Below are 25,888 nucleotides of genomic sequence, written 5' to 3' on the forward strand. Positions count from 1 at the left end.
GGCAAGTAAATCTACATGGCTACTTGTCAAGACTTTGAGCAAAAACCTGTGCTTCAAGAAGGATCAAAAAGTTGATGCTTTTACAGTACAATATTTTAAAACCCAGAACTCTACTGATTATGAAAATTGTTTCTTTTCGTCTTAATGATCCAAAAGCATTTTCACTTGCCATTTTTAGCTTTGATATGTGGGTCTTGTAGCATTGTGTTTGATACAAAAAGTGTGAAAAAACAAAGCCTGAACACTAATCTTTCCTTGGGCTGTCAATCTCACTAACACATACCCGTGGCATCTCCCACATTCATAGAATTAAAGGATGGTCATAGAGAAGTAAACAGGATTATTTACTTAATAATAAGGAATGGAGAATCTGATAGCAAATTAATGGCATAGAGTTGGTAAATTGCTGAGTTTAAAAGAGAAAAAAAAGGGAAGGTAATAGGAGATGAATCGAATACTACTAAGCCAAGGATGATTTCTTACCCTCTAATTGGTTTCACAAGATTAATAATTCTGTGTCAGTCTGCAAGTTTAATTATCATCAAGAGAAACTTATTGAAAATTGAATTAGGGAAAGTGAACATTTAAAATTAAAATTGAACAATCTTATAAATAAATAAATAGAAATCCATTTTAAATATAGCAGTGTTTAAAATTATATAATTGGAAAAAATTGGATTTGTCTCTTCATCCAGAGACTAATGATGCAGTTCCTTCGCTGATGTAAGCCTAAATTGCTTCTGGCCCAGTATGCATTTCACAAAAATAAGAATGTCACATACAAAGTATCATTTGAACTTTTGCTGTAATAGTTCTGTAATTATGGACTACAGAGACCCACTTCACAGTTAGGTGAAAATCTGTATCCTCACAACAAAGGCAACAACAGACTTGTGGTTAGTGGGTGGTATAATTGATCAACCCACTGCTAGACCGTGAGGGCAGCAAAGCATGACAAAGCAGATAGTGGATGACAGAAGAACAGAGATAAGGCACAAGTGTACAAACACACTTGGAATGATTTAGATTAAGAGAAAGGAGGAATGAAAACAACACTCCTGGTGCAGTCCAGTAATATAACAGTGTTATTGTTGATATTGTGCACAGTGGAATAAACCTTATCTGTTTCTGTCAGGGCAAAAGGATTATTGATAGCAGAAATGATGTTCAGATTTGAAATATTATTTGTAATACACACAGAATTCATTGCCCCAGGCTCCTTTCTGATCATTATACTCCCTAGTTAATTCTCAAGGACCCATTTAAATTTCTGGGGTATTGCAATAAAGAATATAATTTTTTTTTGTTTATTGTATATTAAAATTACTTCTTTTTCAGTCCCTTTGTATGTACCATTCTAGCTCAAAAGAGTTCATCTCTACAACCAAATGAATTGTCCTCAGAACTAGAAGTTTTCCATATACCAATAACATCATGTGGCCAAATGAAGACAGATTGACACAGAGTTCTGTTCTCTTTTCCTGTCTCAAATAACCAGAGTATTTCTCTGTACAGCTATCCATAGTATTGAATTAATATTTTCTTTAAGGAAAATAACACTTTAAGATTTCTTGAGGTCTTTTTATTGAAGTAGCATTTTATATACATACAAACCATTTAAAAATGCTCAGTGGGTTACAAAAAATTATCCAGACTGACAACTTGAACCATAAGACTACTGCAAAATGATCTCCCAAGTTGCCGCAGGCACAGTCGGCTTCCAAATTAGGGCAGGATGCCTATCCTTGTACCACATTAATTTGGTTGGCAAAGCAGAAAAACAGTGACAGCCTGTGGTTTAAAAAAACTGAGTCACAAACCTCTGAATTACAGGTTTTGTATTAGAAATGGCAATTCAGCTGGGCACTGCTGAAAGAAACAGTAATGATGATGGGAAGTGTACTTCCATTATGTACTGAAACCCTGAAAATTGTGAGCTGCAAACATTAACTAAAAGGTTTTGTATCTTCTACAGTTTTGTTTACATCCAGTAGTATAATCAAGTAATATTTGCCTTCCATTAGATTCAACAGCTGCTGTTACTTGTATAATTGGTGACTCTTTGACTCTTTTGCATTTGCCTTAAACAGACCCTTGCAGCTCGGAAATCTGGTATTTCCATGGCCATGCTCATCCGGACCTCCATAAACACTGAAGAAATGGTAAGTGTTTTCAGTGACAGGTTTAAGATGCTCAGGTAACAGAAATTTTTGTTCAAAGATCTCTAAAAATTATTTCAGTGTTACACACTCCAAACTGGATGAAATGGAATGTATTCCATTTATTGTGTAGAAACTTTCAGGGAACTTGAGCAGAATTTTCTGCCTGATCCACAGTAGCAAGACCAGGTTTGCTTCTGCTGACTCACATCCATGATGGTCAGAGGGGACTAACCAAGAAAACCTTTGATTTACAAAACAGCTATCTGGGGAAGCCTTTTGTTTTAAATTGTCCAGCTGTGCCGTGTTTACCTGCAGTCTTTCATCATCTTTCTATCTTCATCATACTGTGAGTGCAATCAGTATGACAGGGGTCTGCAAGATGGGTTTTTATGATCATTTTTCCCAGTCCTTGGGAAACTATTTGGGTTTTTTTTAATGTAACTCATGCTAATAACATATATGATTCTAGAAGAAATATTTAATTCGTACAAGAAGTAACCACAAGAGTCTTTTGAAAAAACATACTGTAATATCTAGTAAAATACATGAGCTGTGCAGTCCATTACTGATTTCTTAGATTTGACAAAAGACATTTTTTCGAACAAAAACACAACAGGTGCCATTTTCTTCAGGAATACTTAAAGTGTGACACAAGATTTATATATGAACTAAGCAAAAGCAATAATTTGAAGGAATACAGGCTCATTTTGTGTTCCTCAAATTGCTAGTGCATACATAGCCTTCTAAAATACATCCTATTCTGAAGAAAATTGAAGAGTTGAATTTTTCTTACATTGTTGTCGAGGTGCATAGTAGAAGAATGGGAGAACAAAAAATGCTGACAGGTGTTCTGGGAACTGGAACATGTAGCACAAATATTGATATCCATCATTCTTACCTGGTTTATTGTGAACTTTCTGTGCTTATATGGTAATAAGGAAGTTATAATATGGTGGTGCTCAGGGATGGATTGCTGAGGTGGAAAACAGATGGTGTTTGAAATATTCTTCCAGTAGGGGCAGTAGTTATTTTATTCTGCTATCTCAAAATAGCAGCAAAGGTTGATAAAATGGAGAACTGTGGGATCTTAACTACTGAACTATGATTCAGGAGAAATGGAAAAGGAAAATTCATTTGAATGTATTTTTATACCTCTATATTCTTTGTCTTCCATTTGAACCATGCCATTTGAAAAACTGTGTACCAGAAATAGTTATTTCTTAAGCAATCTTGAAATAAAAATATAAGTCCAAAGGCAGGTAGCAAATGTAATTTAGACACATGAAAGTTCATTTGATGAGAAAATGTAAAAAGGTGAATAAAAGAAACCAGTCCTACACCACCTTCACTACACAGACCAAGGGCCAGGGAGTGTCTTTCCCAGACAAATCTAAGGATACAGCCAGTAAAACCTCTTGCAAGATATTTAAAACAAGATAAAAGCGTTACTTTTCTACTTCTCTAAGTAGCCAGCCAAACTTAATAACCTAGGGCATCATTACACTGAGTAGAGCAAGATTTGAAAACAAAAAGGACAGACATCTTCAGGCATAAAAGAATTCTCCAGATACTCTCCACAAAATGAAGATGTGAAATGCAGATGAAGAAATGGAGTCACCAATGAAATTTAAGGAAAAAACTTCCCTTTGGGCAAGTTATTCCTCTGATTAGGGCTTTTCTAGTTTTTACCTTCCCCAAGTTTTTTTATGGAGGGAATATTAATGACTCTGGTGGGTGTGGGTTATTTGGCTGATTAAATTCAGTATGAAAATTCTTTGAACTAATGCCTTTATTAAAACTCAAGTGCCACCTACTCAAAAAATTACACCCTGAGGTTAAGGCTTTGAGCTTTGCCACCTGTCACTGCTATCTTTTTGGTGCAACACACTCATGACACACTAAGTTTGTGTGTTCTCAAGCACAGACCCAAAGACATTTTAAACAGTGTAATACTTAGACATATGCTTTCATTTGAGCACCCATTTAATTGCTTTGTTGAACAAAGACAGAGCTGCACACTTTTGAAAATTATACATCAATGACATCATCAAGTATTTCAGGTAGAATATGACAGAAGTAAATTTCCCCTTAGAGGATAAGCAGATAACTAAATAATTCTCCTATATATTAGTGGTGCTAAATGTTGCCAAACCAGTTATTAGTTATATAGTCATACTGGAAGTTATTAGTGCCATGTTGTCATGCTCTGTAATTCACATAACAAAAACATTTAAACAGAGAAGAGTAATAGGAATGAAAGCCTCTAGATAGTAAGAGAAATAAAATTATTCTTTGCAATTTGCTTTATTAACAACAGGGGAAAGAACATGTTCAGCAGCAAAATTGTATCTTTCAGCTGAGAACTTCATTTACCCTCAAAGGTTTATTTTAAGGCCTGTTGAGGGTAAATTTCATTACTTACTGACATTTCAGAAAAATGTAAAAGTTACTGGCAAAATTCTGGAAGTATTTATAATGTGAAAAACATTGAAGATTAACAGGGTGAAAGGGCAGCAAGCTGTATAAATTCACTAGGTTGTTTTAAAGTTTCCTTTCTGGTCCCTGAAACACAGAAGGCAAAAGTGGAGTGATATACAAAAATTAGTTCTCCAGAGTTAGGTGGTCATTACTATCACAGTTCTTAGGTTCTGCCAAATCAAACTGGTGCACACCTTTGCTTGCTTTCAGGGAAATTATTATGATAGGCTGAGAAGCACCCTGGAGGGCAATTCAGTTTTTTTTGGGGGGGTCTTTTCTGCGGTATCAGGCTTTTTTCTTAGTTCAGTTCTTCATTGTTCTCAGTTGTGCTCAGATCAGATGTCCATGAAATGTCTCACCATATATCTTTGGCCAGGCTCCACAGGATGGATATTGTTTTCAGCAGTAACTACTAGTTTCAGTAAGTGCTGCTGCAGCCTAAGCTACCTAATATTTGGTTTTATTATTTTTAGTGCTTGATCCTATGAGTCAATGGCTACCCTGTGGCTACATGGTACTGGTTTCCCCATGGTAGCAAAAGTCCTTTGATTGATGACTTTGTGCAACATTATGCAGATGTGCACACAAAAAGAATATATGACTTTTATCAGACAATCTATTATTAGCAGAATATCTCACAAGTTTGAGTAGAGATGCAGGTACATAAAACCAAGAATATGTCAGCATATTTTTAGACAGGTTAATATCTTTCATTTGGCATACATTTACCACAGCTGAATATGAAAGATAAGGGAGTGTTAACAAATGTTTAACTGAATAAGTTTGCCTTACTTCCTGTATTGTCAGAACTGTGGCAGTGATATTAAAAAAAAATAGACAAACCACACAAATTCCAAAATCTTATTCCCTTGCCACAGCTTTATAGCCAGCATTAGACCTACCTTGCATAATATCCACAGCAGAGGAGGACAAGGTGGGACAGGGAGACTTTCAGAAATAACCCACTGTGATATGTTTTATAATATGGTTTCTTCTTTCTAAAATAAGAAATATCGTGACATTCTGGTGACAGGATTATTATTTTATTCTAAAATAATAATATGGTGATATGTTTTATAATACAGTTTCTTCTTTCTAAACAAAACACTTATTCCTTTATAAGGGAATCTAGAACTTGTAATACATTCATGGCAGTCACGTGTGCATTTAGTGAACACCCACGCCCTAAAAAAGGCACAAACAACCTAAGCTTGGTGCCAAGTTCTGACTACAGGCTGCTGAGCTCTTCTTACTCCAAATAAATTGTCTGGACCTAGAAGATCAGGGTGCCTGAAAAAAAGGTGAAATAAACCAGAGCATTGTGCCCATACAAGCCAAGGTCTTGTGTGCAAAACTACAGGGACTCCTTTTTTTCATCTTATTAAGTACTAAGGAGCTGAGACTGAAGTTGTTATGGTACTAATCAGTAAATAGCCAATAACTGTTCTTGTAGTACAGCTAGTCATGGGTTTTAACCCAAAACAGTCCAAGAAATGGGTCTGGATTTTTCAGAGTATGGATCATTCTTGTCTATAGTGAAAAGCAACTTGATGCTTAAAAATGAAGTAGTAAGTATGCTGTCATAGGAATACAGATAAAATGGAACCCTGCAATTGGCTTGCTTTTATTTGATGAGATTATATAGACACTTGGTTTTAGAGGGTAGTGCTTTATATAATCAAAAGGCATTTTGTGCAGTATGTCTAAGTCCCTATAGGAAATATTTAAATATTCAGAATTAATTTTAGGTAGCTACTTAATATGCCCAAATGAATGCAATGCTGCTTTTTTTTTATTTCTGCCTCAAAATATAAATATATATATATATGACTTTGTGTTAATTGAGTAACTTTATTCCAACTTAACTCTGCTATTTGTGTAATCAGACAAAACAGTCAAGCAGAGTTCTTTTCAAAGTGTAAAGCAAAATATGTAAATCAGTATTTTACCAATTATTTTATACTTCTATGTATATTCTGGTATTTTGTAACATTTTAAGTGTAAATGGCATACAGTTTAGAAATAGTTCACTTGTGTTATACAATACACCTGAAATATTTCTTTTCTTACCCAACAGAAAATCCATGTCTTCAAGAAGACCCTGCAGGCTTTGATCTATCCAATATCATCAACTACACCTCATAACTTTGAAATCTGGACAGCTACAACTCCCACATACTGTTATGAATGTGAAGGCCTCCTTTGGGGCATAGCCAGACAAGGCATGAGATGCACTGAATGTGGTGTCAAATGCCACGAGAAGTGCCAAGACCTCCTAAATGCTGACTGTTTGCAGAGTGAGTATTTCATTATAGCTGAAGTCTTGTATGAATTCACACCTTTTGATTTTGTGTGTATGCTCAGCAATACCTTGAAATGGGGGACCAGATCACCCAAAATCAGTGAAGGTGTGTTGATGGTCCTCAGTTGAGAAGCTAGCCAGAAGCTTTAGGGAAAACCTGCTGTTAGTTTTGTTTTTGTCCTTGAAATCTGTCAAATGCTACTGGGCTTTTACAAAATAATGCTTGCTAACATCAGTGAATTATTTACTTTCCACTGTCTATGGCAATATCTGGAGCAATTTATTACTTGACATGAACCCTCTTTGTTTTACTTAACTTAAAACACAAAAAATGTCAAAGGAAATATTTTTAAAATATTCCTGTGAAACAGTAAGGACGATCTTGTCCCTTCAAAGTACTAAATACTGTATGTGCAAGGGAAAAAAATTTAGTCAGTAAACCATTTGGCACTAGAATTAAAGCAAAACAAACTTTGCTTCACTTTTTGCTTGCCTAGCTTGTTTCTAGCCACCACACATTCTTCTGTGAAAATATATCAGGTGTATTGAAACTATTTTTAAATTACAACACAATTACTACACAAGATTCTAAGCAATAGAAAATCAAGACCTGGAAGTTTTCTGGTTTTGGAATGGAATGGGCTTCCATACTCTGGAGTTATTCAACACTGTTCACTGTTGTTATGTTCCAGAGCTTCTACATGCAGGAAAACTATATACATATTTCACTCAGTTCTTCCTTCTTTTCACTGTGTTCTCTGTGTGAGGAGGTGCCATGCAGGATGGATGCTCAAGGTTTGCACTGCTCAGGAATCAATTAAAATTTCCCAGAGCAACTGACCCCATGGACAATAAATCAGTGATCAATGTCTAAATCAAGCTTCCTAATCATACTAATTGTGATTCTGCACTGTGGTTGAAACTGGGCTGCTGTCCCCTGGCCCATATCACCAGCCCAAACAACTGAGTCTTAAAAGAACAAAACCTCTACAAGGCAAATTGCAGATAAAATATTTAACAAGCCTAAGGGATCCCACTCTTCTCATTAGTATGCAAATGTTTCTGAGCATCCTATCATATTTTTTGCAACAGATTAATTGTTCAGCCTTCATAGTATACTGCTTTGAAAATTTCGTGTTCCTTGTTCTCCATTGAAAAAATGAATTGACCAATTGGTGAAATCTCTGTTCCTGAGAAAGCTGATGCTAACAGTGTCATAAAGTGAAATGTAGTTATTTTTATCATAGTTGTTCTTTTGCCCACCTTGTAATCAGTAGGATGTATTCACCTTCAAACTTCTGTGATTTTTTTTTAATATATAATGATTGCTAATGTAGGCTGTAGAAATTCACATCTCAAGATCTTTGGGGTCAATATATAAACTTGTTCTAAATTAGATTTAGAAAGAAAACAGTAGCACTTTCATTAGCTCTCCCATCTTCAATAAGACATCCTTTCTAGTACTAGGTGCAATATTAAATTAGAATTTATTTCAATCATGTTGAGTTTGTATCAGTCCCTAGGGTGAAAGGAGCTTGTTAACTTGCTGTGCAATGTAAGTTACACTATTGTCTTAATTAGTTTGATCAATACTGCATGAAAAGAGTTGTTGATAGACAGTAGTAGAGATTGTTAGCAATAGGAGATGTAAAACTAGTTGCAATAAATGAGTATAAAGAGAAAGATATTTACTTAAAGTTGTGTTTTAACACATATTTCAGTGTTATCTGTACTGTCTCAAAAATCAACAAGGTTTCTAACAGGAATATGTTATTGCCATTCAGATTGTGCCCAGGGTTTATCATTCAGTTATGTTGTTGCATTTCTGCTTTTTAAGGAAGGGCAGAAAATAAGAGAAAATGAAAAAAAGTCCCCTCCTGCATCTTCTGAAAATGACCTGTCATGTTTTCCAGACAGCTCAGCAATCATCTCTTTTATAATAAAATCACTGGAGAATTTTTTAACTGGTGTTTTGTTTTATGGTAGCACATAATTCTATTTCTACTAATTCCTAATTTTTCAGTCTGGATAATCTTTAATCGCTAGAATTTTAGTCTTCCATATTCAAAAAGATTAGGTACTCTGACCAAGAGATTTTCAAGATTTCTCAAGATTTAGTAGCCACCAAAAACTCCTTGAAGAAGCCATATAATTCAGCCTTTTGGCTGTCTGAGATCACTTGTATCTGATATTTCAACCCACACTTTTTCCGCAGTAGTGATTGACACTGAATAGTATTGGTTTAATAAATAATTTTATGTATAACACATAACACTGATGGAAGATGACTATTAACCCCTTCCTTGTGTTAAAATAAATCAACTGATAATTTTAGATACCACAAAGAATATATATGAGGTATTATTCAGGTGAAAGAAAGATCTCCTTCAGGTACTGCTGCACCAAGAGTTAACTGGAGACCTTAGAGAAGAAAAAGAACAAAGTTAATTTTCCATAACAATGGTGACCTTTTCTCTCATTTCAGGAGCAGCTGAGAAAAGTTCCAAACATGGTGCAGAAGACAAAACACAGAATATTATTAGTGCTATGAAGGAAAGAATGAAGATTAGAGAGAAAAATAGACCAGAGGTGTTTGAAGTGATCCAGGAAATGTTTAATATTTCTAAAGAAGATTTTGCACAATATACAAAAGCAGCAAAACAAAGTGTTTTGGATGGAACATCCAAATGGTCAGCAAAAATAACTATCACAGGTAATTTTCTTCTGTTCTAAGAGCTCTTTCTTTCCTACTTTCCTGATTCAGGAGCAAGACTTTTTTATAAGTAGAGACAGACTGTGTGTTCAATTGCATACTTGGTGCATATAAAAACAGTGGAATTTATAGGATGCCAACTGCAAGAGTTGAGTTTTAAGTTGCCAAAACCACTTTATATTCTATTGCTATAGGAAGGAAGACAAGTAAAAATAATGTATCTCCTTTACCTCCTACCAATATCTTCTGTGATAAGGATGAGATTTTTGCCACCAACTGCAAGAGTTTAAGTTCACAAAAAAAAAGGCTTGGAGTGATTAAAAAAACCTTTGAGCTTGTAATTCCAGATCCCATTGGTTTTGAAACTTATTATCCATTCATGTTGCTTGACTAAGGTGCTGATTTTAGACATGCTGATGTTGCATAATTCTGCTCACTCCAAACATATTCCAGATGGCTTCCAATTGCATTAGCCTGGTTGCTCATGAAGATTTCCAGGTCCTCTGACTTGAACATTTCAGTTTTTGAACTAAAACCTCAGCATAAATGGAGGCTATTCTGAAGGGTGAGAGGTGGTGCATGAAACTCAAAAGAATAATTATGGAATTTTGGGACTGTCACCAAGCACTAGGGACATATTTAATTCATGTATTTATTTTTAGTTTTACCTCTAAAGGATACTGAAGGCTGTCTAGTGTTCAGGGCACTATGCACATACAGTTTGATCATTGAAGACTTTTGCTAGACTGTCCCTTCATTCTACTACATAAGTAGGAGAGGGGATACTTCCTTGCCTTCTAAAAGTTTCCCTATGGATTTTGAGTGAATGGGGAAGACAAAATATGCTATTTTATTCCTAAGAGTGTTTTCAGAAATTGAATGTGTTAAAGAATAGCAGAATTTTACTTCTTTCACTAAAGTCAGCACATATGACTAAACCTACACCAAGAGCTGATCTGCTGAGCAAGGTGCCATTTTTAGGTAATTGTTTTCTGAGCACGCCAAGGGAGCTTCATTATCCAAGATGATTGACATTAGAGAATGTTAACTCAATGTTACCACTGAGATGATTTTAAAAATGTGTGCAAAATAACAAAGCCAACTGCTGCTGAATGGTAAGAGCCAAGAGCAAGTGCTTTAGCTGCAGTTCTCTGGTTTGGTAGGCTGCTCTTTGAGAGTTCTGCTTTCTCCTGAGGTTTCCACTTTTATGAATTATGATGGAAAATTGAATTGTATGTATTTATTTTTGCCACTAAATTCATATCTATTAACTCTACACCCACACTAACTGTCAGAAAGGATAGCAAATACATAAACAGTTGATGATAATTGATCTGAACTATCACCTTCTCTGCGATAGCATAGAAAGTATTCTAAAAGTCATGGTTCATCTCTTAAGAGAACAAATGGCAGCAATGTCCCTCATGTTTAGTTCCATAAGCCACAGGGAACTGTGGAATATATATTTTTTTATATTATTGGAGGTTTTACCTTGGAAATGTTAGTTTGGCTCTTTGGAGAAATTTTGGAATTTTTTATTTATTTATTTACTGGAGGCAGGGAACTTTAGGGAACTATCAGACTCAAGACAAGTTATGCAACATTATATTCCTTGCCATTTTGACTGAACCAAAGTTTGAGAAAAGTATGTGAATTATGTGTGAAAAGTATTTGTTTGGTGCTCAGTAGTGAATCTTTTTAATTATTACTCCATTAAACTATATTTTTAAATATTATACAATCCAGAAGGGTAATTTAGACAAACCTTGTCAGTCTCCAGAGTTACAGACATTGGGAAAATAATCCAGAAACCTTTTCTTCAGGATCCCTCACAGTGAGGCCTTTGTTTCATGTTGCTGGTGTCATTCTCATTTACTTCTTGGCAATAAAGGCTATGGGGGCTAAAGCACATTTCTCTCCTTTGTTGCAGTTCTTTGTGCTCAGGGCTTACAGGCCAAGGACAAAACTGGCTCGAGTGACCCATATGTTACTGTGCAAGTTGGCAAAAACAAGCGAAGAACAAAAACTATTTTTGGGAATTTGAATCCAGTATGGGATGAAAAATTCTATTTGTGAGTAGAGAAATGCTGTTGATATTGCTTTTTTTAATCTACATTGAGATAATATAACTCTACCAAGTGAAATGTTGGCTTAATTTGAAAACATGTTTTGTCTGCACTATACATATTTATAGCATTATGAAATTAGCAAGTTCTGAATGGAGAAAGCATCAAAACTTATTGTGTCTTTATCTTACAGTGATCATGCAGCTTATAATTAAGTCTTTTTTGGGATCTGTTGGTGGTGTCTAATTATTCTAGTCTTTAAGGGAACTTAAGTAACAGTTTTTATACTTCAACCTTACATACCAAGTATTGTATTAGAAATGCTTTCTTATATGCCAGATACTGACCATGCAAGGTAAATGTGTTTTTATTTGACACTGTGATTCTCTGAGGTGTAACTAGGGAATTTGGTAGTAACTGTTGTGCTCCAGGCTCAGGGTTGGTATGTTTGTAATGTCCATACTTTTAGAGAGCATTGTCTGAGAGTCAATTATAGAGAGTACCATATGATGACATTGTTTAGTTTATTGTCATATTTCTTTCCTCCTATAAAGAGGGAAGGAGTTGTCACTATTCCTATCTACATAAACTGTGCAGACAGTTTCTGTGAAGGTTCAGGCATTTGAAATAGAGCCCTGCTTTCTTTGAGAAGATGCAATGTCAAAACATGACACGTTAACTTCTTACAATCTGGTACTTCCCTGGTTTTTGGGCAAAATCTGCTACTTTATTGAGGAGGAGGTTATTGTTTCGGTTGAGTGTGAAAGAGTTGTGGTCCAAGATGCTGCTTCTATTTGTCTGTAAAAGGAACTAGAGAATGCCAGCTGAATTAAACAATGTATGCCATTCCTTTGACAGTTTCTAACACTTGTTTAGAAATGAATAGGTACTTCAGAGAAAAGACACCTAGAAACTTTTTACAAGCTACTTCTATCCAGAAAGCATTTTCTTTTTAAGTTAGCTGCATTACTGTGGTAACAGTTGGTGTCATACCTCACTGAATGGCTTTGAGTGTCCAAAAGCAGGAGATAATTACTTTCTGGCACTTCAACTGTAGGAATTGCATAATGTCAAAAATTGGATGAGCAATTCAGAAAATTTCATAGAAAGTTTGTTGAATGTAGTTTCTCGAAGATGAGAGCCAGGCTACAATAAAGTCCCTGGAAACTTGAAAATATTCAAGTTTTTTCCCCAGCACTAAGTATTATTATCATCTACTGCCCTAGGAATAATATTTATACCCCACTCCCAAACCTTACTATAGCATGTACCTCCTGAGCAGCTGCTATGCACTGAATACATTTTCCAACATTTTAAAAGCACATGTGTTTTCTGAAATAATCTCCCTGACTTATTTAATGCTTTCGATTTCAGCTGAAAGTATATGAGAATTTCTAAATTGTATTAAATAAACTATAAATGTTTAACCAGAAGATTAAATCTAAAGTAAATCAATATAACTATTTAATTGACTCAAGAAATGTTTAAATGTTATTTAAATTAGGCTCTATTAGTGGCAATTGATATTTAAATCCTGTTGAAAATCTAATATTAACCATCACTATAACTTTTAAATTATAAAATTTAGAAATAAGATGTCTCAAAAATCTTACAATCTTATGCATACTTATCATACCAAAACATGTTTTCAAATCTTCCCATCTGTTCCAAAATAAGGACTTGGAAAAAACATTGGCTCCCCACTGTGCATTTGCTCTGTCATAGCACATGGAGTGAGGGCAGTGTTCCTGTTCTTAGAACCACACGTGACCCAGATATGATTGCATGGCAACAGTGAGAGAATGTTTATGCCAAAATGCAGTCTGACCCCCTGCTAAATGACCATGGGACACTGGCATAGATTTGAGCAGGGGACCTCATAAAGCATAACTAAAATAGAGCTTTCTGGTGCACAAGGTAGAGAAGTAAATAGGCCAGCAGATGTTCATGTAATGAATGTAACATAGGTGCTAAGGGCTTTGATTCTTTCTCCTGGCATTATTAGAAATGAGATAACAGAGAAGTTTGGGGGCTTTTTCAATGAGACATCAGTGATAGGAGAGTTTCTTTCAATGCCAGAGCAAAGGAAGGGTCCTGCAGCTGTCACCTTCTCTTTCTGGTTGAGTGTGGCATTTGATACAGGAAAAGGGACTGCATTTTCTTTTTTTTTTTTTTAATTACAGGAAGAAATATTTTGGCTGTATAGTTTCCAGCTTTGTAGAAACCTTTTTCTTGATACATATTGATATAATAAAAGCCTACTCTTGTTCTTTTCTTGACTATTTTCAATAGTTGGGTCCTGACATACAGAAATCAGTTTTTTCTGACAGTGTTGTCTAGGCTAGCACACATCTCCAAATTACCCTGCTCACTTGGCAGGTACCACGTTTCTTCTGACCATTCATAAATACCTCAGATACAATTGTGTAATATAGACATCTTTCAAATAACTGGATGATTATTTTACATTATTTATTTTTCCTAATTTGGCTGTCACTAAGACAGCATAAGGGCTCTAATAAATATCTTCATTGGATTTATATTGCTACCCTTCAGTGCATGAAAACATTTGCTCAAACTGATTTCAGTCATCCAGCTGTAGATGTTCCTTCTTCAGAGTTACTGTAAAGCATGGCACTTGCACACTATTAATTCTGAAATAAATTATTAGTGGATTCATTTTAAGCAATATTTACTGTCAGTGGCCAAAAGAACTTCACCAAAGTCCCTTTCAACTGTTATTTTGTACATTCTTGATCAGCTGAACTGACTTTTAAAAAATATTATCTTCACAGCACCTGAAGATGAGTGGTTAACTGCTTAAATGGTGCTCCAGTTTCTAGTAATATCTAAACACAGTTTTGCCAAAATTGTTGAAATAGCTCAAGGATTGCCTCCTAGGCAAGAGTATATAACAGAGAATTGTATTACATAAAACCAATTGAGTAATAAAACCTTCACATTAGTTTACTTGATTCATCTATTCCAAAAGTTCTTCAATAATCAGCCTGAAACATTCTGCTAATTAAAATAACTGTATCTCACAGCCTCAGCCCAAATCAAGAGAGCAGAACACCTCTAAGAAGCAATTCCAATGATAAATTGTTTGTTCAGTGATTATATTTTTCAGGTTTAGAGTACAGCGTACATGGTCTGAGTCTTTTTTTCAAATTGCTGTCAGTCGAGATTAATTATACAACTCTCTTTTTGTTATGACAGAGTAAAATAATGCAAGAAAAAGCATAATTAGTCTCATTCTACTTTATCAGAAAGCATGCCCGTGACAACACTGCTAAAGAATTGGGACTGTCCAGACTAGAGAAGAGACAAGTAGTGGAGGTAAGGATGTCTTTAAACACATCCTTTCTCCTGCAAAGAGGAAAGGAATAATCTATTTTCCATGCTTACTGTTATAGTAGAACAAGAATTATAGAACTAGTAATAGTATAATAGAACAAGTAATAGCCACAAATTACATTTAGAGAGGTTTAAATCAGACTTCAGAAAAAGTTTGCCAACAGTGGGGCTAATGAAATTCTGGGAGACATATCCTGAGGGACCATGGAACTGTCTCTGAACACCTTAAGAACAAAGTGGACATAGCAATGGCGTGGATCTGGTCCTGGATTGCAGTAATGGCAATAATAATAAACATGAGGGTAATAATAGCAATAAGTGGCTTCCTGAACTTACTGAGGGTAGCACAGTACGACTTAGTTGTCATTTTAACACTGGGCGCAGATCTCTTAGAGGATATGTACAATAAGATCATGCCAGTGCATCAAATAGTAAATTTACATTGGGGTACTGTTGTAAAGATACTTTTTTATTCCATTTTTATTACTCTAACCATTAGAATAAGCTGGAATTCTCTGAGGATTATTTCATGTCTGTGTGGCATGCTGGAAATGCAGAAGTAATGTAGTGTCACCAGATTGTTGGCAAATTATTAAAACTGTCTCTTCTGTCTTGCATCTCTCAATAGACTGCGTATACTCTAGTTTTCAGAAACATCAGTACCCTCTATTCTCTGTGTGCTAGAGAAAATTCATTTCTTGTCTTCCTCTATCACACTTCTGTGAATGCTTTTACTGAGCACATAAAGCAGAGTGGCTAGAAGAGGAGCACTGAAACAAGCATATGTTGTCAAGCCTTTAATTCCCTGGGCTGATTTTCCTAGAGTAAACAGAAGTAGGAATTCCACGCAGAGCTTCTGGACAGATGTTAGCAGTGACTAAAGCAGAACATGCATGTCGTTCCAGAGGACTGTTTCTGAGTCTGGGCAGGTGAGCAGGATCATTCAGAGACAGCTCTGGAACTTTAGCAGTAGCTCCCGGCAGTCACACTGCCACAGGGCAGGCCAGGAGGAAATATTTGCTCATCCACTCTTCAGTTTTTAAACACAAATCCATGCTATTTTTGTGGTCCTGAACAGGAACATTACAAAAGTAGCAGAGCTGACTCTCTGCTGAAGTTTTGACACAAAGATGAGCACGAGTTAACACATTGGTTGGGCCAGGTCTCACCACGTTTCACTAACCTAAGATTAAAGGAGAAAAGGATGCTGAGGACAACGGAGGAGATCAGGGAATCCTGACCATCTGAATAAATATTTCTTTATCAACTAAGTGTGTATCAGAGGGAAATTTATGTCGTCTCAGAAGAATAGAAATATGATGTTGTGCTGAAGTACACAATGACTTTTTATATGCAGCATCTGCCAGAGAATCAAAGCAGGAATAAGATTCTGTTAAAAGCACAGGTATGGTGATGAGGGTGACATAAATGCCTCACCAGTGACAGATCTCCCTATGTCACTATAGAAATCCCCTGTCAATTATTTCTGTTGGGTGCACAGCTAAATGCAATGCAGGACTTTAGCAATGTTAAGTAGTAACTTAGAGCTACATTTTGGGAGAATTAAATAGCCTAGTTTCTTAAGGCAGCAATGCTTATCTGGTTCACCTCTATCTTCTTATATTTTGTATGTTCTTGCAAGTAGCTTTTGAATTTTGTGATTAGTTAGAGAAATTTCCCAGATTGCCAAATAGTATGTCTGTCATGTTCTATGAAAATATGTGGTTAGAGAGAGATGAGATACTAACTGTCCTCAGTATGAGTTCATCCCATAACAGATACCAGGAGTTCACATAAAGGGGTAATTTATGAAAACCCCAGCTATGGGAGAAGATTCAGTTAGGTGATTGTAGTTGGTTGGATGTCAGGGAAGCCAGTAATAAGACAAAAGGAAACTGCACTCTATTAGTTTTGCTAATCACAGAACAGTGTGCATTTTAATTACCAGAATTATCTGCAGAGTTCAAATCTGGAATACAGACAGACACAAGGATTTCTGTGATACTGAATGGTGTCACAGTGTGGCAGAGTAAAAGCTGTGCATGCCATTTTTAGTGTCTGATTGGCCTTGAAAATAATAATACCATTTACAGCACTTTATACTTCCAAAGCCCATTACCACCACTAATTAATTCTTAGAATACCCCTGAGGGGTTCTGCTTGGAAGATAAGTTGTAGTATTACTGTTTTAACACTGAAAACAGAGACAGATCGCTAAGTAATGATAGTGCTTGGAATAGAATTCGAGTCAAAACTCTTAATCAGCTGTGAAAGTAATGCCCTGCTGAAGATGAAAATTTGCAGCTATGCTTCAAAGTCGTATTTAAAGATAAACAGATGTATGTAATATAAAAAATATTTCTGTAGCACTAGTGAATGATTAAAAACAATACTTCATATGCATGTGTATAGTATGGATTTATTTAACTGATGCCAGCTCTGTACTAGTCAAACTTCAGCAGAAATTTTTTCACTAACCCAAACCTCTGCGGTCAGTGTTGGGATATTCGAATCAAGTCATCAAAAGCCATCACCAACAAATAGTAAACAGTCCTCATTGTGCCTTATGGGAATAAGTAGTAATAGAGTTTATTTTCCATTTCTGTGCAAATAAATGCAGGGTGCAGCTGGGAGTAAAAATGTTTTTCCTCTGTGAACTCTGTAGATTGAAAGTGAAGCCGCCTCATTCCCTCTCACATCCAGCACTTCCTCAAATCCGCTCAACCCAGAAGGTGTTAGTAAGCCACCTAAATTTACAAGAAATTTTTTAGAACATGGCATGGTCCCTACTCTTTCTCCTTCCCAGGGAACGGAGGTCTTGAAGAACATTAATGTATCTTTTTAAAAAAGCAGCTCCTTATTTTCCTGGGTTTTTCTGATTGCCTTTCTTTCCTTGCTGGGATGTTTGTGCATACTTTTTGGTTTTTAACAAAAGCTTCCTGACACACACTGGAAATATTCTTTAATTTTTTTCTTCCTTTTTGTATTACTCCAAAGTACTACTTGGCATTGCTAAACAAATAAGCCTGACCTAACTGTATCTTTCCTAAGGTATTCGTTACATAATAGCATAAAGAGGTATGAATTTCAAATAAAAAATTTTAATGAGCAGTTATTGACATTCCTAAATACAATCTTTATGTATATATGATTAAATCAATTTATTGTCTTTATATGTAATAATTCTCATATATATAGATTTTTTTTGTCCCTGGCAGTCTGGGTTGGCCTTTTTTTCCTCTGGATATTGCAGATTGTTTATGCTTTGACATTTGATGCAGTTAAGCAAGTGTGTGGAGACTGAGTTTAATGAATTAGACAGCAGTACAGAGTAATATAGTTCATATATCACACACATTTTGTGTTTTATTTTTGTTTTTCCAGTGAATGTCATAACTCTACAGATAGAATAAAAGTAAGAGTATGGGATGAAGATGATGATATCAAATCTAGAGTAAAACAGCATTTCAAAAAGGAATCAGATGATTTCCTTGGGCAAACAATCATTGAAGTAAGAACACTGAGTGGAGAAATGGATGTATGGTATAATTTAGGTATGATTCTTACTGATTTTTTTAAAACAAATTTAGGTAGAGTACTGTCTTTAGCTTTGTGACTTCAAAATTGGTAGCTTTGGTACCAATGTATGACTTTTAAAGTATTACAGGTTGATTTGAAAATGAAAGATAGAACCCACACTGCCCCATGCCACTGTGCCACTGGCAGGGAGGGGTAGAGAAAATCAGGAATCAAGTAAACCTGTGAAGAAGGGATAGGTGAGGGGAAGGTGTGTTTTAAGATCTGGGTTTATTTTTCATTATCCTCCTCTGATTTCACTGGTAACAAATTGATTTTCCCCCAAGTCAAGTCTGGTTTGGTCATGGAAGTAGTTGGTGAGTGATCTGTTCCCCATCCTTCTCTCGACCCATGGGGCTTTCATTAGATTTTCTATGCCCTGTCCAGCAGAGGAAGGGAGCTGATAGAGCAGCTTTGGTGGGCACTTACCAGAATCAACCCATCACACTCAGAGTAGTCCAGCTTGTTGGTAAAGTCTTCATAACTAAAGGAAAATACTAATAATTAGTACAGATGTCAGGTAGAAAATTACAGTAATTTCAGTTGAGAAGGGGAAAGTGGTAAATAAATAGCTGTGCAACCTTGTTTGAATGTGGGAGGTAAAATAAGAGATTCTTTACTTCATAGTTAGATATTCCATTTTGTGGCCTGAACCATGTCTGAGGTATTAAAAGACATTCTTGTTTGCAACAGCAGGACTCCCTAGCTTTAAAAGATTAAACTAGAATGATTTATGAAAGCTTTTCATATGACATACATGTGTTCTTGGTAGTTACTAATGTATTATTTTTCCACTCTTCAGAAAAGCGAACAGATAAATCGGCTGTCTCTGGGGCCATTAGACTGAAAATCAATGTTGAAATTGAAGGAGAGGAGAAAGTTGCTCCTTATCATGTGCAGTACACCTGTCTACATGAGGTATGTTGGAGAAGTTATAATATACAGTATAGAAATTACTGTTCAGTTGTTGCATGGATAAAGAAATAAGGCTACAGAACATTAGAGCACTGTAACAAATAGCTGCTGCTGTACTTGAGGATGAGTTTTTTTTAGACTTCCCATTCTGTATTGCTCAGGAAGTATCGGGTTCAGAGGCAAGGGTAGAACAACATAAGACCAACAAACAGATCATTCCTGCCAGGTGGTGTTAGAAAAAGAGGTTGAGCCAGATAAACTCTACCTGTACTGTTTTTTGATTTAGCCCTTTGATACATCATTGTTAACATCAGGAATATACAAACATTTCTATATATTACAGAAGTATACTGTAAAGGATTTCTTTTGTTCTACAGTAATACATATTTTGGAGAGTGAGAAAAAGGAGAAACATAAACTCTATAAAATCTAATTTTCCTTTCGTCTAGTTTGCTTTTGTCAACATTGAAAAAAATCATCACTGATAAATAGGTGTGTCTTCTGAAAGATTTTCTTTGTAGTTGATTACTCTTCCTTCAAATCGAGATCCATGTAGAAATTCTATTCTGGAAATACAAGTAGTTTCTGAAAGCTGATAGCTAATACATGGCTGAAGGTTCACCATGAGCATGTAGCCACAAAATCCCATTGTTCCCCATTTGTAAAATCAGATATTTAGGGCATCTGTGCTGATTGATTTTGACCTGAAATTGCAAACGTTGGACTTTTGAAGTAAATGACAATATTCAAATGCTTTAACAGAATCCAAGAGAAAGTTATGGGCTAATCAGTAAAACTGAAAGTATTTTGAGGTTTTAGGGTTTTTTTTTTCCAATCACTGAAAATAGGAAATAAAATCTGTTGGATTTTGTGGATACATATGAAGTCGTAAAATTTGTGAATACATAAGGAGCTAGGCAATCTGAGAAGAATTCTATGCCATGAATGTCAAATCCCAGCTTTGCTCCCAAGGGTACTAAACCTGAGCTTTGTTGCACACCTTGCACAATGAGAGAGGCACCTGCAGTATTTCTGTTGGCTCCCTGTAACTGAAGGGCTTAAATAATGAATTTGAAATTTATTGGTCACAGATACAATTGAAATTGAAACACTCTGTAATAAGTATTACAACATCATGATTTCATTCATTAACAAGGGCATATAAAAGAGAAGTTTCTGCTCTATTTTATGTTGCAGTCTTTCTGTGCCAGTTAACAGGCAGGACTTTATATCAAGAAGATAAAATGTGCTGAATCACAAGCTTGCTGACTAGTTTGAGCCAATCTTTGGAAAAACAAATAATTCAAAAATTGCCTAACAACATATTGAACACAATATATAGGAAATATTTTCAAAATGCTTCTTAAAAGCCAAACTTTCATTTTTGAAACATTTCTTACCTTTAGAATCTGTTCCATTACCTGACGGAAGTGAAGTCAAACGGTGTGGTGAAAATCCCCGAGGTGAAAGGTGATGAGGCCTGGAAGGTTTACTTTGATGATGCTGCTCAGGAAATTGTGGATGAATTTGCAATGCGCTATGGAATTGAATACATTTATCAAGCTATGACGTAAGTATCATCATGGCTGGCTTTCTGCTTTGCAGTCAGCTATGTGTTTGAGGAAAGTAACAAGTCTCAAACCTTTGTGAATTCATTCACTGTTTCTCTTCCATTCCTGACTTCAAATTCTTATAATTTTGTCCATCTGATTCTCATTAAAGTGCTTCTCATCTGCAGTGGCTTTTAGATATAAGCATTTTATAAGCTGTTACTGGTATTACTGCTAATGCATTCCATAATCCTTATGTTACTGATATATAGCACAGTTCAGAAAGGCGTCCAGTGTTCCAGATGCAACTGGAACAGGGTTTCACAAGCTCTGTACTCTTTTCTACTACTATGGAAGCTCACTAGTGGCTACAGTGAGCTTCCATAATATATGTAAATAATTTGTGCAAACCATTTTTAACAGTACTGAACCCTATTACTGTGTCATCCATTCTGAAGGAGCTGCCTGAACACCTTAGAACACAGCACCATAAAACTCAGAGGTGTGGGATCCATTGTGTGTTCTCAATTTATCCAGCAAAAAGTTTTCTGGTGAAAAGGACTATATTCTGCTAGAGCCGTAGAAAAGCAGGAGATTGAAATGAGTCCTATAAATAAAAAATACAGGCTTTTCTCTCACAGAAACCTGGTATTGTGGGATTTTTAATCAGAACATCTCTCATATTTTTGCATCTCTTTACCTCCTAAAAAGAAGAGTCTTATAATAAGTAAGAAGGGACCTAAAAATCTCAAGTTTTCTTTTCTTTGCAGAATATATTGACAACACCTACTATTGCAATGAGCTTGTCTTTCACTTTATGTAGCTGTCTGTGAATTCTTGTATTGTTCATCTAATAGAAGTTCAGGGAATATATTTTGTAATATACATGTTTATAATGATCTTCCATCAAGGAACTTACACAGTATTGCAGAGAATAATTAATGATTATATGATTAATAATAATTAATTCTAACCAAGCCATTTTAAGTTAATTGACCTATTTTGCTTTGTCCTCTTTTTGTTCTTGCTTTCTTCTATACCTTTCCCACAAATTTCCTTGATGTTGTTGACTGCAAACCAGATATCTAAGGGCAGATGTAATGAGAAGTTAATTTAATATTAGATAGTCACAAGAAATAAAAACTAAGATTTCATTGTCCCCATACCCACATCCTTTTATATTTTAAAATGTTTCATGTCAGTAATAAGCGCTGCCTTTTAGAGGGAATGGCCCCAGCCTGTTTAAGTTGGGAATAAAATCAGTGATGCATGTAATCTCAAGTAATACTTGGAGAAAAATATATATTCATATATGTTGTTTTGCTGAATCATCTGCAGACACATCTCCGAGCATTCAGACTTCGGGAAGAGGAGTAGTGAAGACACTAAGTCTATTTGTCATGAGGAATTTTCTTTTGGACTATTATCTCCTGGTTTTATTTCTTTTTATGAGATTACCTTTTTCTTCTGGAACATTTTTAGTGGCTGGAAGAAAATGTACAGCTTCTTGATTTGGAAAATAGAATTATCAGATTGCATTTTGTAACAAAGATCTTCTACTAAAAGAAAAGTAATTTTCTACTATACGACAGAGAGAGAATTTGAATGTAATCACTTTGCCCAGAGGAATATTGTGTAAGAATTTTTTGCTTGAGAATCTAGTTGCAGAATACTTCTACTGCATGTCTCATGGTAACATTGGAAATTAAAATGTTTGTGTTTGTAAATGCAAAACTGATTAAGCTTTAATACCCCGGGATCCAGACTCCAGAGAGCATCTGCATTTTATCAGGCTACGTGAGTTTTAGGATGCTGTATTCATATTTGTTTTAAAGTTAGCTATTATAAAAAGTTCCGTGGCCACTAAATGATAGTCAGTCTTGACCCTTTTAAGTATAGATAAATGCCATATGCTGGAGTAGGAACATATGCCTTTCTGCATTTCTACACAACATAAATCTGATTAAGCTTCTCTAAAGTACCCCTGTCTAAAGTGATTTGGCATCCTGTTCCACTACAGCAATAAACAATCCCACTTGTCTATTATTTCTGGTTCATCATAGTGGCTTTGTAATCTATGATCACTTAATAAACCCTGAAGATTTCCTTCTGGCCCTCAGTAGTTATATCTGTCTTCTCCTTTAGAGCACAGAAATAATATTTCAAAAATTTAGTCCTGATTTTCTAAACACAGTGAATATACTCATATGAAATGTGAATCAGACCAGGAGATACCACACAGGTTACCTGTCTGCTCTAATCATTGTCCCTACATAGCCCTTTCTCACCAAACTTAGAAGGATAATGAATTCAGGAGTGGTTGCACCTCTTGCTGGAGATAGGAACATCTCCACATTTTTATGAGATAAATGGAGACACTTTTTCCCTAAAGATGCTGACTTAGATGGAGTGTTTTACTCTCAAGATATGGATTACAGCTGTAAAGTTCCTGAGCAAGGAAATCTGCTTTAAGGTACAAATGTGGAATTCATGTGAATAGAAAAACAGCCATTGACCCAAAGTAAAATACAACAGAAAGACTGATTCTGTTGCAGTAATTGCAGCTCTTTGAAGTCTTGACTGTATAGGTTACATAATCCACTCTTCTTTCTTATGACTATTTTATACTGCCATTTCTCATGGAGTCTGTACTAGGAAAAGAAAAGCGAGACCATTTCAGCCATTCTTACACGGTTCAGATGAGAATTTTTTGTTGTTGTTGTTTTTTTGATGGGTAACAGCCAGACACTGTTAGCCACACAACTGGTATGTGTAACTCCCAGAAGTACAAGCAGGGATGTGTGAGACAATAGGGAGGAAAAGAAGTATCACAAAAAGCAGGAAGAAAAAGTAGAAAAACAGCGCAGTGATCCAGCTGCCCTTTATTTTGATGACTGTGGTGACTGATGGCAGTTTATGCTGTAAATTCAATGTCTAGAAGGAATCAAACTGAATTTTTTTTTACCTACATATATTAAGCCACACTCTGCAGTGAAGAAAAAGTAACTTTTTTCCTGTCATTCATCTTTCAACTTAATTTACTTCTCTTTAGAAGGCAAAAATCTGAGCACGTATTGCAACAGTGTTTGACTAGACGCTGAAATTACACATAATATCAGCAGCCTGAATTTACTGTGTAATAGAGTCAAGTGCAATAAAAGCTCTATTAAGATCTTTACTTCTTACTGGCAAGAGTCACCACAGGTAGAACCTAATGATTCTCAATCAGCAACATAGCTCTCATTCCAGCAGGTTAATGGGCACTAACTATGTCATCTTGTTCTCCTGCTAGTTTTCAATTAATGTGGCAGCATTACAGAAAGCACACACATTGCCCATTAAACTAATTTTTTATTGATAGCATTTGCTTGCTGATGAGTACAGCACATCAATTAGACTCCTTTCTTCACTAATTCATGCTAACAGAAATATTGGAAGAATCCCAGGCACTGTCTATTGGTCAGAAAATTGCATAGTAAGAAAGTTGGAGCAAGCTGGCCTGGTTTCAGCTTATGCAGTGCAGCCTTGCTCTAAAATGTGTGAGATCTAGCAGTGGTTGCTATGACATCATGTGCCCGCTAGAAATTGTTAATAACTGATGCTACTGGCTACTGTTTTCAAAGCCCTGCAAAAACAAGGATAGGAGTTTACTTTGATTTATTCATTTTAGCAAGCAGAAGGAAACCAGGTATCTCGCAGGTAGCTGATAACCTGAGTTATCAGCACTCTGAGTCATGACCCATATTGTGTACTTAATAGGTCCTGTGAACATTAGAGATTTTAATTAAATGATGGAGAGAAGCAGAAATCTGGCATACATGCTTTATCATAATTTTCACTAAGCACATTACAGGTGAAACAGCACAGTGATACAGTAAGGACATAAATTACAGCAATTGCTTTAAATTTTCCTTGTGAAAAATTTGTAGAATTAGGGCCTATTCTTAGTATTAAGAATTCAGTACAGGTAGCTCATTAAGGGAACCTTCAAAAGACACCCTAAAATTTTGACCCAGACAATATTCCCATGGTCTGTAATGTTCCCTGAAGGCAATTGAGACAATCTCAGTGATTTTTTTTTGCTGCTGACTGCTCCTTTGCCTGCCTCCTCCCTCAGCAGAGCATGTGTTACAGATATGACTCTAAGGCCAGTGGGGTTATTAGTGCCTTTTTATCTCCAGATTGATGTTACTCGTGCACTAACGACTTTTAAGTCCACTAAAAGACTTCTGGAAAATAAAGGTCATCAATATTAAAAGTATTAATTATTTTGTCAATTTTTTGATAATTGGTTCTGATTATCCCTACCTATATTTCCCAAACTTACTCATAGATAAGGAGATATTTCTATTAGCTTTAAAGGTTGCCTTTATTGGTGAGAACCACCTGACATCACTATTGTATTTTATTAAAAAGGAAAGTATTATTCTTCTACTTGACAGAAACATGTGACATATGTTTTGAAAGATTTTTCTGAGGGGTAGAGAACTGTGTTTTTCTTTTGTTGAATTCACATTTCAGTCTTCAAAAGCACTTCTTGAAATTACTGGCTATGAATTAAAGTTTTGGTAACACCATTCCATGAGCACATAGCTGGGAATGCTGGGCTCTAGTCCTGGCCCATGTGGTTGGTTTCTGAGTAGTTTTGAGCCATTTCTCTCAGTTATGTAAAATGCAGATAATAGCACTTAATAATTGCCCCTACAGGAAAACAATCTTGAATTATGCCTTGAAAGATGATTTGGGCAGTGACAACAGTTAAGGGTGTT

General features: G+C 35.7%; 1 protein-coding gene across 3 annotated transcripts in view; it reads left to right on the forward strand.

Annotated features, from left to right (window-relative positions):
- The window catches only part of UNC13C (unc-13 homolog C), a 133,521-nt gene that overhangs the window by 36,871 nt on the left and 70,762 nt on the right, over window positions 1-25,888 (forward strand). For all 3 annotated transcript variants that reach the window (XM_005419659.2, XM_031055882.1, XM_031055883.1), the window contains 7 exons: window positions 2,091-2,162; window positions 6,718-6,937; window positions 9,428-9,655; window positions 11,586-11,727; window positions 18,463-18,632; window positions 19,457-19,572; window positions 20,976-21,139. In XM_005419659.2, the coding sequence (XP_005419716.1) occupies window positions 2,091-2,162; window positions 6,718-6,937; window positions 9,428-9,655; window positions 11,586-11,727; window positions 18,463-18,632; window positions 19,457-19,572; window positions 20,976-21,139 (1,112 nt within the window). The remainder of the gene's footprint in view (window positions 1-2,090; window positions 2,163-6,717; window positions 6,938-9,427; window positions 9,656-11,585; window positions 11,728-18,462; window positions 18,633-19,456; window positions 19,573-20,975; window positions 21,140-25,888) is intronic.

Source organism: Geospiza fortis, unplaced genomic scaffold (genome assembly GCF_000277835.1).
Source record: "Geospiza fortis unplaced genomic scaffold, GeoFor_1.0 scaffold171, whole genome shotgun sequence".
NCBI lineage: Eukaryota > Metazoa > Chordata > Aves > Passeriformes > Thraupidae > Geospiza > Geospiza fortis.